General features: G+C 37.2%; 1 protein-coding gene across 4 annotated transcripts in view; it reads right to left on the reverse strand.

Annotated features, from left to right (window-relative positions):
- LOC131355598 (butyrophilin subfamily 1 member A1-like) overlaps window positions 1-9,014 on the reverse strand; it is a 98,793-nt gene extending 89,779 nt beyond the window's left edge. The window contains exons 1-6 of one of the 4 annotated variants that reach the window (XM_058393990.1): window positions 8,910-9,014; window positions 6,393-7,643; window positions 3,828-3,884; window positions 2,659-3,012; window positions 1,606-1,884; window positions 1,292-1,393 (exon numbers count right to left, since the gene is read on the reverse strand). In XM_058393990.1, coding sequence (XP_058249973.1) covers window positions 1,292-1,393; window positions 1,606-1,884; window positions 2,659-3,012; window positions 3,828-3,879 — 787 coding nt within the window. In that variant the 5' untranslated portion in view covers window positions 3,880-3,884; window positions 6,393-7,643; window positions 8,910-9,014. Of the gene's footprint in view, window positions 1-1,291; window positions 1,394-1,605; window positions 1,885-2,658; window positions 3,013-3,827; window positions 3,885-4,011; window positions 4,788-6,392; window positions 7,644-8,909 lie in introns of those variants that run through there. The other 3 variants (XM_058393988.1, XM_058393986.1, XM_058393989.1) reach the window with 3 other exon arrangements.
- Window positions 9,015-14,051: the final 5,037 nt, after the last annotated feature.

Consider the following 14,051-nt stretch of genomic DNA (forward strand, 5'->3'; position numbering starts at 1 on the left):
TTGCTTGATGGTTTGTGACCATCCATCTTCCTCTTGATTACATTCCAGAGGTTTTCAATGGGGATCAAATCTGGAGATTGGGCAGTGGTCTCTTATTTTTTTCCAGAGCTGTATATTGTTTCTAATGTTTAATGTTTGGATTTTAAAATTTGCTTCCTGCACTGTCCTAATACTGTTATATGCAAATGTATATTTATTACAGTATTATGAAGCACCATGTGTTCCTTCTACAGCTTTCTCCAAGTGTCAAGAATGTCTAGTTTGTAATAATTCATATATCTGATTTCTTAATCAGTCAACTCATTATAATAATTAATCATTGTTCTATATTCCATGTAAAGTCAAATTTGCATAGAAATTTCCAATATCATTCTAGACATTTTGACAGAAGCTTATCATGAATTTAATATAGCATGACTTTATAAAATATGTGTGCTATGCTTATGAATGGATTTAAAAGCACTATGCAGATTGCCTCCAAATAGCCTTTTTTATTAAAATTTTTTTTTTAATAACATAAAATTGAAACATCAAAACTAGATAGATAGATAGATAGATAGATAGATAGATAGATAGATAGATAGATAGATAGATAGATAGATAGATAGATAGATAGATAGATAGATAGATAGATAGATAGATAGATAGATACTTGATTGATCCCAGAGAAAATACTAACACTACTTAAACAACTAAACTTTGTTGAAGCGTATTTTGATTTTATTATACCCCTAAAACTTTTTTTGGGTTAAGAGTCTATTGGTGTGGTACATCCTGACTCTGTAATATTCTCACACTCTCAGTATTCTAGATACATCAAGTCTCCATGGGCATCTCCTGTGCACAGCCCACATTAGGTCATTTTAGTTGATTTTAGGTCTGGGCTCTGTCTAGGTCATTCAAAAATACTGATCTATTTTTAAACCATTTCTTTGCTGATTTTGATGTGTTCTTTGGGTCATTGTAATGCTGAAAGCTAAAATTCTTTTTTAACTTCATCTAGCACTTCTGGCTGAAGACAAGCAGCCCTTATTCTGCTGTCATTGGTATGGTGGTCTTTTAGTGATGTTCTTCTTTTGAGGGATTCTGTCAGCTGCTGTACCCCATAGCCAAGACATCTCTTCTCATTAAAACTTGTTAAGTCAAAACACCAGCTTTGAAATATAACATGAATCAGAAGATCTATCTAAGATATAAAGATACACTGGGCTGTGTACAGATACAGACAGCTGTTTTGTATAATCTGAATTGTATTCCTATGGTATTAATAAATAAAGTTGTTTAAATTTACCTTTCTTGTGACAAACAACTGCAGTTACTATCCATCCAACAGCAATAAGACATGCTGAGACTGAAATCCCGACAATCCACTTCCAAGCGTGAAAGACTTTACCTAAAATGAAATCACATTTACCACATCACAAATATTTTAAAGAAACCATTCAATTAATTTATAGGTATAAACCATACTTTTACACAGAACAGTGTTGCAGTATTGCCAATAGATAAAAATTCAAAAATAACGAACAAGTTCAGATGTGTTCCTCAAACTCATGTGTTATTATTAATTATCTATAACAATGTTTTATAATCATAGACACTTACTATTGATGATAACGTCTGTCTCCATCATGTGATGTTTTTGCTGAAGTCTGCAGTAAAACCTGTTGGAGTCGCTATTATCATAAACAGTGATGCGGCGTTTAACGCTGAAGCCCTCAGTGTCTCTGTGTATCTGTGTATCTTCAGCAGGCACAGTGGCTCCTTCTCTGTCCAGCCACAGAACCTCAGGTTCAGGTTTCCAGCCTCTGGACTCACACACTAGATTAATCCCTCCTGAGTTATCATAACTCTCCATCCTGATCACTGGGTGGCTTCCCTGAGCTACAATCAATAAACAAAAAAAAAAAAAAAATAAGCTTTTAATGATACAAACAAACAGCAATAAACATCAATTAGAAAATAAACATCAAAATTATTACATCATAATGTAATCTTCCAAATAGAGGTTTATTAACACTAAATACTAAAAACAAGACAAGGCAAAAATGTGCTTTTGTAAAATTGCATTTTTATGCTGATCTTTTAGCATTTTATTAATCATAGAAGAACCATAACAATATTTGTTGTATATTAAATTATACATTTGTTTATAATGATCAACTATGGCATTCATTTTAGGCAAGTAATTTTTAGGTAAACAAACAAATTACTGAAATACAAACACTTATTAACATTTATTGCCAATTTTTCTAGCTGATTCTTTGTGAAAAATCAATGTGCATGAAAGTTCTCTTGTAAAATCTGCAGGAACTGTGTGATGCAAACATCAATATAGTCGAGAATCCCATGGGAATGTTTTCAATATCTTGTGAAATCCATGACATAAAGAATTCTGACTGTTTGGAGAGAAGATGGCAGCCCTAGCCAGTATTTGTATCCTAATAAAGTCCTCAGTGAGTGTATGTCTTAGTGACTCCTGTGCTGTGAATCATTCAGTCAGAAAGTGAACTCCCACTTTAACGCCTGCTCAAATGCTACAGATTTAAAAAGGTTTATTTTTGTATGCACAAACAGATTAATAATGTTAACAGAAAAAAACATTTTATGTAGTATAACTTTTACTGTATAAACATTCAGTGCAGAAATAGATCTTACCCTCAGTGATAATGACGTCCACAGTGATGTCATCGTACCAGGATTTGTCCTCAACAAGACACTTATATTTTCCTTCATCAGAGACTCGGAGAGCTGAGAGTTTGAGTGAAGCGTTGCCTTTCTGTAGCTCCTCTTTGAACAGTGATGTTCTTCCTCTATAGGACTGAGCCTGACCTTCATTTCTGTCTTTATGATCCTTATAGAGATGCACTAATGAGTCTTCTACATTTAGTTTGAACCACTCCACTGTCATGTCCACAGCACTGGTGTTGGGTTTGATAAAACATGGCAGAACCAGATCATTACCAGCGACAGCAACAAGAGGTTCTTCGGGACCAACCAACTGTAAACGCTCTGTATTGTGGGGAAAAAATACCAGAAAGATTGTCTATATATAATATTTATATATTAAAAAATCTAATACTTATGTATTAAAAACATTTAAGGGCACAATGAATGAATACAGGTCATTCACGGCCAACAATAAAGTTGAAAACGTTACTAGTCACACTTTTCTGGTGGGTGAATGCTGTTGGTAATATTCATTTATTTATATAAACAACACAATTCACTTACCCTTAGCAAGCTAGATGAGTAATATGTGTTTTGGTGTCAAAATAAAAGTTAAAAAAGGAGAAGCTATTATGTATGAATAAACCTGGCATTGTGCATGTTTCAGCTTCTTTATGACAACAAAGCATTTACACATGATACTTGTATTACCACTTCAGAAATGGGAAGTAGGATAACTATATACTACTTGAAGGCAGCTTTATATCATGTGTCCTTTTGAAACGTTTCTGTTTTCTTATAAACAGTGTATGCTGTGTTTTCAGCTTATTGCAGTGTTTCTGATGTTTTATCAGATTGCAGCGTGTTTTTACATGCAGTCGATGTGTGCAGTATGCGGAAGAATATGCAGCTGCTGTTTCTGAGCCTGTGTGCTTCCGGTTTAATGTATCCGTTTTATGCATTTCCAGTATTTTGTCAACTGGTGGCCATGATTATTTTCACAAAGAGGAATTTATATTTATACATAGACATTTTTTAAGTTACCCTGAGTCACTCCAGAAATCAGTTTTCTCAAAAACAGATTTTATAACTTCACTAAACATACGACACGGAGGGCACAAAAATCAGCTTATAATTTACACACACAGTTTTCATACCTGATCGAGATTCGATAAAGTTGAAAAGAATCAGAGTCACACACCAAAGCATAAACCCTGAAAGACAGTTTATCAACAATGCTTCAGTCTTTTTCACAAGATAAATAATACTTTACGAATTACACTAGGTGAAGAATTTAACCTAGATCACACATCATTTATACCAAAAACTCAAAATACTCACTCATTTTTCGGTTTATATTTTTCTTAGTAAGACGACGGTAAAAGCTTCTTTGTCTAAGTCACACTTTCACTTTCATTTTGTAACACGTGATACCTTATCTTTACTCACACTTGTTTTTTTCTACAGAAGCTTCCTCTTTGCAGTCTCTTTGCGATAACTAACTGTTCTGTACATTGAATTGGTCTAAATGTATTTTTTTTTATTTGAAAAATAATTACAACCCTTCCTTCGCAAAAGCCTCCAGTCAATAGACAGGAGATTAGAAGGCTTCCTAGCCCTGACCCGGATCTTAATTCTTCATTGGGTTCAGGTCAGGGCTCTGACTTGGCCACTCCAGTACATTTATGTTGTTGTCCCTGAACCATTGCTTGACCACTCACGCCGTGTGCTTCGGGTCATTATCCTGCTGGTAGGTCCAATTCTCTGACAGGTCGAGCTTGTATGCTGACACCACCGGGGTTTTTTTTTAATCAAGAATCTTGACATAGTCCTCCTTTTTCATGATACCATCTATCTTAACAAGGTTACCTATACCACTGGCAGAGAAGCATCCCTATAGCATGATGTGACCACCGCCATGCTTGACTGATGGGATGGTATTTTTAGGATTGAAGGCTTCTCCTTTCTTACGCCAAACATATGCAACATCCATATGTCCTAAGAGTTCCAGTTTAGTCTCATCTGACCAGAGGATGGATGACCAGAAGAAACCCCTTGTAAAGGCCAAGTGTGCATCCCAGTGTCTCTGGGTAAGGAGTGGTGCCTTTCTGGGGCGATGTCCATGGAGATCACCTCGATGCAGAATTAGCTGAACGGTGGATCTTGATAGCGTCTATTAGAACTTTGGTGGTGATACTGGGGTTAGTTGTTTGCATCGTGGCAGATCTTTCTAGAGACTCTAGAGGATACTATGCACTTCCTGCCACGCCCATCCAGGTTTTTGACAGTGTTGAACATCTTGAACTTCTTCATGATACTCTGTACGGTTGATACAGGGACATCCAGTTCTTTCAAAATTGCCTTGTAGCCTTTGCCTCCACTATGGGCATTGACAACACGCATACGAAGATCATGACTGAGTTCTTTCTTCTTGGCCATGGTGACAGTGACTGAGAATAATGAAAGCTTTGCCCCCTTCATTATACTTTACAGAGCAGGTTTTACCATTTAACATTATAAGGCCTTAATTGATTACAGATAAATTGATTATACTCACTGGAGTGTGAAACTACATGCACTTTTACAATAGAAGGAATTTTTTTCTGAGATTGGGAATAGGGTATGATTAATTTTGAACAGGCTGAAAAGAGAATCTCTGGCCATATCTATTGGTATATGAATGAAGTTTAGTAACACATATGTGAGGTTGTGCGTAGCAACTAATATATATTGAATACAATGGAAGTTTCACCAAAGTAGTTTTTATAAATGAAAAAAAAAAGTATTGATTTCTCCAAGGGGTATGAATAATTTTGACAACAACTGTAAATATACATCTGTACCACAACAATAGGATATAAATGTTGTTAAGATCATGAACCTAAAGAACTTTACCTTACACTGATGAATACAAAATAATGAAATTAACACACATTGAGCATGAACAAGATACTCAGCAAAGCAACAGGGGAAAACCTGTGCCAAATCAAATATATTTCGATCAGACGATCCACTGTGGTGACCCCAAACAGGGAGCAGTCGAAAGACAATGTGATCATATTAAATTCTGCAGTAAAGTTCAGTGTAAACTGTATCCTGAACTTGATATTTTATTTGTAATGAAAAAGTTTCACAATAATAATCTCAAAAAGCAGACTGCAGGATTACAGGTATTAATATTAAATTTAAAGCAAGTTAAAAGGGAATGTGTATTTGTACATTTAATCCAATAAATGAAAACCTTTCTTGTTATTCTTACCATTTAATTGAGAATTAAATTTATGAGGTGAAATTCATTCAAACTTAAATACAGGAGAAATGATCAGTGGTGCTGACTTTTTAACTCCATCATTATTAAAAAGACTGAAGTATGGATAGAGTATCTCAGTGAATGACTGATTGATAGTAGATATGAGATCTGGACTTCACATCATAAAAGGAGACCAGACCCTCCTCATAATCCACAAACACCCCCACCACCTCCACCTTCTCTCTGTATAAGAAAGACCGAGGGACCAGCACAAGCCTTAAACTGATTCTCATTCCACAGATAAACAGACCAAAGTCCATCCTCAGGGCTCAGTGTAACTGACCCCTTCCCTCTAATGGACTCTTTGGCTACTCCTAAATCCTACTTAGTTTTCCCTTAAACCTGTACCTCATAATAAAATCTCCCCAAGTAAAAACACTGCTTTCCAAGAACACAGAAACTTGTATTAAACCTCTGTGGTGTATCAGGGAGATTCTTTTGTGTCTCTCCACATGTCACTTGTTTTCCATCAGCAGACAGGATGAGATATGGATTTGCTGTATCAGGATCCAGAGTCACATCCACTGAGAGAAACACACAGTGTGTGATATGAGTATGCAGGTGAGAAATATTAAATTATCCAATGGATCGTATTCATTAGGATTTATGAAATGATTCATAGCATATTAAATAATTAAACATTTTTAAAATTAATCTTTGCAAAAATGAAAACGTATACAGTTTATGGTAAAAGCTTATCAAAGAAGAGAAATATATAGCAATTTCCTTCTGAAACCTTAGAGATATATTTGTGTTTGTAAATTCTGTTTTTCAGAAAATACATAGAGTCACAAAACATAAGAGAAAAAACCCTGAATGTGTCTACTGATTAATATCTGGTATGTTTTAGGTTTTGGAAGAGAACATGTGACTCCAAAGATGATAATAGAGACACTGCAGGTTTTAAAAAAGTCTTTTCTAATTGATTTATTTTCCTATGAAAGGTAAATGTTTTTCTTTTTACTCTAGCCAGGAAAGTTGCAAAGTTTTAACACTAAATAAATAAACGATTTAATAAAAGTTAATCAAAATATACATATTTCTGTTATCATTGACATGAGAGAGGAACCCAGCACTCCCAGTTTCTTTTGATTCATGTCTTGTCTCTGCTTCTATTAAAATTCAAATTCAATCTTATTAGGTCATTGATAAACAACTAGCCTGCATTAAAAGTAAGCAATTTCATAACCAGGTCCAACTGTGAATTAAGTATTTAGTATTTGTAACACTTTAAATAGAATATTGTAGAAATAATTTTGCGTTTAACAATCAGTGCTGTAGCTGTCAAGAACCAAAGTAAACATAAAAGATATTTTATCATATGGATTGCAATGTCTCCTGGTAAATTACACTTTTATGCCTTTCACTGATTCTAACCACACCACTGAGGACATCTTAGTGCTGTGATTAGACAGGAGATGCAGAACTACTGCAATGCAGTGATGCCAGAAAAATGCAATACAACAAAAAATTATGTTCAATTCTGGTGTGAAGTCAGTGGTAATAATAATAATAAAAAAACACCTATGTTTATTTTTCACACATAATGTCCTAAAGTCACAAATGTAAAACAAATATATGTATTTATATTTCTGATACTGTTCCTCAGTACAACATCCGCCGTGTCATTGCCGGGCTGCTTCATAAACGAATCCACATCCTCCTACAGAACAAGAGAACAGCAGTCTTTCAGCAAACTTTCTGGATGTGGGCTTTGTCCCAAATAATATAAATAATCTTTCTAATAAGTACAACACTGACAACTGACATCCAATTTTATTCAATTTCAAATTCAAATTTTATTTGTCACATACATATACTGTACATACACAGTACAACATGCAGTGAAATGTTTTTTCACGACTGTCCGGTATGTGAACATATATGAAAAAGTATTAAGAAAGAGATCCATAAAAATAAAGATAAAAATAAAACTAGATTATCTTAAAAGTATGAAAATAGAAAATAAAGTAAAATAAAATATAATATAGATAAATAAAAATAAAATAAAATATGAAAATATAGGTGTAAATAAGAATATAATATAAATAAAAAAATAAAATATGAAAATAGGTGTAAGAATATGAAAATATAGGTGCAAGTAGATCAATCATATATATATATATACATACACTAACAAAGTGGTATACACACATATATACACATAAATGCAGACATGAACGTGATGGGATGTATGTGTATATGGCATATATTGAGGTGATCCAGTGATCCAGTGTTTATCATTATATTTGAGACACAGCCCACTGCAATTCATAACAGTGGTTAAAGCTCTGGACTACTGATCAGGAGGTACTGTGGTACCTGGTACTGTCAAGCTTGCACTGTTGGATAGAACACCATCTTCAAACTACGACTGAAAACCTGACTCAACAAGTCCCTTGACTTGCGTGTTGCTTTCATGCTCTACTGTCTCCTCTCTAAGAGTAGGCACTGAAATATAAGGACTAGCATTTGAATATAGTTATAGTAATTGAAAACACTGAGCACAAAATAAAAAAAATTATACTCTTTCACACTAAAATTTCATTTTAAACACATCCTGTCTATTGACTATTAGGAATTAGACTTTCACTTTTTCAACTTCCATCATTTTTAAGCTCTCATCATATCACACATTTCAGCCCAGATCTGCAGAGCAGTAAAACACTAAAGAGAAAATAACCCAGAAAACAGTTTAAAGGTTATAAATGATAGTTTATATGAAAGCTAGGCTGAGTTTTCAGTAGCGACCACAAAGTTGCCTTAAAAGGACACGGGGGAACTTCAGCTACTGAACCGTGTTAGCACAACGGGCTAAGCTAACGGATAATCTGCATGGTCTCTACTCTAATAAACATGACCACACTTACAAAAAGACCAGTATTTACTCCACACATCATTTCCATTATTCTGACCAGTGATTACTCACTACAAACACTGCTTCAGGAATTCCTAAATGCTTTTTCTTATTCGCAGCTCCAGCACTGCTGTTCTCTATGATGGCCGCCATTTTGGAAAGAACCAGACCGCTTCCTCTTTTACGTAGATGTAGATTTTACCGTCTCAGCGGCGCGCGAGCCTTTAGCATAAAGCTATACCATGGAGCTTAATTTAATGTTTAATAATTGAGAAAAAAATGTAAAATAACATGGCTAAGTATATATATATATATATATATATATATATATATATATATATATATATATATATATATATATATAACGTGAATTAGTCAAAATCAAAGTTTGCATAATTTATTGTGAACGAAATCTGTGTTTCTAATAAATTTTAATGTTACTTAATATTAATATTAATAAAGGAAACACTACCTGGATTGTGCTGGGAAAAGTTCTGATGTTTTAATGTTTTAATGGTTTTAACAACGATGGCCCTAGAAAGCGAGTCAAATTAAACCCATTCACCATGCAGCAAACACCTTGTGACTTGTGTCTTCACTACAGATACAGTAACTTACTAGTGTGTTAATACAACACTGTGATTTCAGCATTACTTTACAGAGGCATGACATTTTAATCTTTTGAGATAGAAATCACATCATTCAGTTCAAACATCTAACATTATGGGGTGTTAGTAATTGGAAATGGTTGCTGGTCCATTTTTGGCTTTGTAGACACGCACCAGTGAATTAGGCAACTACCAGAAACCAGTGAAGGGAGCATAGCAATGGGGTGACAAAGATAGAATAGAATAGCTGACAAAGAAGAAGATAAATTATTTTGTTAGAAAATAATTTTTATTTATCCGAATACATACAATAAGACATATATGTGGTAGCTTAGTGGTTAAGGTGTTGGATTACTGATCAGAAGGTTGTGAGTTTCACTCCCAGGTCCACCATGCTGCCACTGCTGGGCCTTTGAGCAAGACCCTTTACTCTCAGTTGTGTAAAATGTAAGTTGCTGTGAATCTGCCAAATGGCTTAAATGTAATTTTTTTTAGTACAGGATTTTAGGATAATTAATTCACAACGTTATAATCTGATCTACTAAATCTAGCCATGGGGATCACAGTCCAGTGACTTCTGTGCCGGTCCCAAGCCCTCATAAATAGAGAGGGTTGTGTCAGGAAGGGCATCCAGTGTAAAACATTGCCAAATTTAACCATGCGAATTGTCAGTACTCTAAATTTCATACCGGTTCGGTCGAGGCCCGGGTTAACAACGACCACCATCGGAGAAATGGAGAAGAAGTGTATTAGTGCCGATCTTTAAGAATAAGGGTGACGTGCAGAGTTGCAGCAACTATAGGGGGATAAAGTTGATGAGCCATACAATGAAGCTATGGGAAAGAGTAGTGGAAGCTAGGTTAAGGAAGGTAGTGGAAATTTGTGAGCAGCAGTATGGCTTCATGCCCAGAAAGAGCACAACAGATGCAATTTTTGCTCTGAGAATGTTGATGGAGAAGTATAGGGATGGTCAGAGAGAGTTGCACTGTGTGTTTGTAGACTTGGAGAAAGCGTATGACAGGGTGCCAAGAGAAGAGCTGTGGTACTGTATGAGGAAGTCAGGAGTAGCTGAGAAGTATCTAAGAGTGGTGCAGGACATGTATGAGAGTAGCAGGACAGTGGTGAGGTGTGCTGTAGGGCAGACAGAGGAGTTCAAAGTGGAGGTGGGACTACATCAGGGGTTGGCTCTGAGCCCCTTCTTGTTTGCTATGGTGATGGACCATTTGTCAGAGGAGGTCAGACAGGAGTCTCCTTGGACAATGATGTTTGCAGATGACATTGTGATCTGTAGTGAGAGCAGGGAGCAGGTGGAGGAAAACCTGGAGAGATGGAGGTTTGTGCTGGAGAGAAGAGGAATGAAAGTCAGTCGTAGTAAGACTGAGTACATGTGTGTGAATGACGGAGGGAAGTGGAACAGTAAGATTACAGGGGGAAGAGGTGCAGAAGGTACAGGAGTTTAAGTACTTGGGGTCAACAGTCCAGAGTAATGGAGAGTGTGGGAAAGAGGTAAAGAAGCGAGTGCAGGCAGGTTGGAATGGGTGGAGAAAGGTGTCAGGAGTTCTGTGTGATAGAAAAATTTCAGCGAGAATCAAGGGGAAGGTGTACAGGACAGTGGTGAGACCAGCCATGCTGTATGGTTTAGAGACAGTATCACTGAGACAGAGACAGGAGTCAGAGCTGGAGGTAGCAGAGCTGAAGATGTTGAGGTTCTCTTTGGGAGTGACACGGTTGGACAGGATTAGGAACGAGTACATCAGAGGGACAGCTCATGTCAGACATTTTGGGGACAAAGTTAGAGAGGCCTGGTTAAGATGGTTTGGACATGTCCAGAGGAGGGAGAGTGAGTATATTGGTAGGAGAATGTTGGACATGGAGCTGCCAGGCAGGAGGAAAAGAGGAAGGCCAAAGAGGAGGTATATGGATGTAATAAATGAGGATATGAAGCTAGTGGGTGCAAGTGTTGAGGATGCAGAAGATAGGGATAGGTGGAGAGAGATGATTTGCTGAAGGGAAAAGCCGAAAGAAGAAGAAGAAGATAATCTGATCTACTACTGGATAAATATCTTTATTATTTAAGTAAATGTTAATCAGTGTTTTACACTTTACACTTTTTCAGCCAGGATTTTTTAAAACTTTTTAAAAGTGTTCCCAGGTTTCATTAAATCAGGTCTGTAATGGTCATTAAATCAAGTCTGTAATGGTCATTAAATCAGGTCTGTAATGGTCATTAAATCAGGTCTGCAATGGTCATTAAATCAGGTCTGTAATGGTCATTAAATCAGGTCTGTAATGGTCATTAAATCAAAGGTGAATCACAATCACTTCAGTATAATTTGATTTGATCATGATTAAAAATTACATTCCATATTTATTTGCTTTAATTTAGCTATTGACACTGATCTAAAATTCCCAACGATCAAAATAATATTAAAACCAGTGACAGGTGAAGTGAATAACATTTATTATCTCGTTACAGCGGCACCTGTCATGTAGTGAGATACACTATATTGCCAAAAGTATTCGCTCACGCATCCAAATAATCAGAATCAGGTGTTCCAATCACTTCCATGACCACAGGTGTATAAAATCAAGCACCTAGGCATGCAGACTGTTTTTACAAACATTTGTGAAAGAATGGGTCGCTCTCAGGAGCTCAGTGAATTCCAGCGTGGAACTGTGATAGGATGCCACCTGTGCAACAAATCCAGTCGTGAAATTTCCTCGCTCCTAAATATTCCACAGTCGACTGTCAGCTGTATTATAAGAATGTGGAAGTGTTTGGGCACGACAGCAACTCAGCCACGAAGTGGTAGGCCACGTAAACTGACGGAGCGGGGTCAGCGGATGCTGAGGCGCATAGTGCGAAGAGGTCGCCAACTTACTGCAGAGTCAATCGCTACAGACCTCCAAACTTCATGTGGCCTTCAGATTAGCTCAAGAACAGTGCGCAGAGAGCTTCATGGAATGGGTTTCCATGGCCGAGCAGCTGCATCCAAGCCATACATAACCAAGTGCAGTGCAAAGCGTCGGATGCAGTGGTGTAAAGCACGCCGCCACTGGACTCTAGAGCAGTGGAGACGCGTTCTCTGGAGTGACGAATCGTGCTTCTCCATCTGGCAATCTGATGGACGAGTCTGGGTTTGGCGGTTGCCAGGAGAACGGTACTTGTCTGACTGCATTGAGCCAAGTGTAAAGTTTGGTGGAGGGGGGATTATGGTGTGGGGTTGTTTTTCAGGAGCTGGGCTTGGCCCCTTAGTTCTAGTGAAAGGAACTCTGAATGCTTCAGCATACCAAGACATTTTGGACAATTCCATGCTCCCAACTTTGTGGGAACAGTTTGGAGCTGGCCCCTTCCTCTTCCAACATGACTGTGCACCAGTGCACAAAGCAAGGTCCATAAAGACATGGATGACAGAGTCTGGTGTGGATGAACTTGACTGGCCTGCACAGAGTCCTGACCTCAACCCGATAGAACACCTTTGGGATGAATTAGAGCGGAGACTGAGAGCCAGGCCTTCTCGTCCAACATCAGTGTGTGACCTCACAAATGCGCTTCTGGAAGAATGGTCAAAAATTCCCATAAACACACCCCTAAACCTTGTGGACAGCCTTCCCAGAAGAGTTGAAGCTGTTATAGCTGCAAAGGGTGGACCGACATCATATTGAACCCTATGGATTAGGAAAGGGATGTCACTTAAGTTCATATGCGAGTCAAGGCAGCGAATACTTTTAGCAATATAGTGTATATTGATATATTTTTGTCATATATTTGAAAAGGGCCAAATAATGATGGCTAGATCACTTGATCAAAGCATCTACAAGCGCCTGAAGATCACGAGTGCTCAACATTCATTGATACCTGTTGGGAACGAAGGCTAGCCCATCTGGTACGATCCCACAGAAGAGCTACTGTTGCACAAATTGTTGAAAAAGTTAATGCTGGCTATAATAGGAAGGTGTTAAAACACAGAGCGCATCACAGTCTGTGCATGGGGCTGTGTAGCAGCAGACTGGTCACATTGTCCATGCTGATCCATATCCACTACTGAAAGCACCTACAATGGTCACGTGAGCATCTATTATGTGTACAGCCAGGTGTGTATGTTGCTTACCTGAGGATAAAATGGCAACAGGATGCATTATAAGAAGATGGCAAGCTTGCAGAGGCAGTGTGATGCTCTGGGCAATGTTCTGTTGGGAAAGCTTGTGTCCTGGCATCATGTGGATATTAATTTGACACTCACCACCTTCCTAAACATTGTTGTAGACCAAGTACATGCCTTCATAGCAACAGTATTCTTTAAATGCAGTGGACCCCTTCAGCAGGATAATTATATTAGATTAGATTAAATTTTATTGTCATTGTGCCGAGTACAGGTATATGTACAGAGCCAATGAAATGCAGTTAGCATCCAACCAGAAGTGCATAAGAGGCATATTTACAATAAATTACAATAAAGATATACAGCTATGGGGGTGATAGGTACAGGAGAATTGATGTCTAATGTAGAGGTGTAGTAGGAATTATAAATAGGTATAAAAAAAGATCTATATACAGTATGTATGTACAGTCAATGTATAGTAATAAAGATATGTTAAGAATTAA

Source organism: Hemibagrus wyckioides, linkage group LG07 (assembly GCF_019097595.1).
Source record: "Hemibagrus wyckioides isolate EC202008001 linkage group LG07, SWU_Hwy_1.0, whole genome shotgun sequence".
Taxonomy (NCBI): Eukaryota; Metazoa; Chordata; class Actinopteri; order Siluriformes; family Bagridae; genus Hemibagrus; species Hemibagrus wyckioides.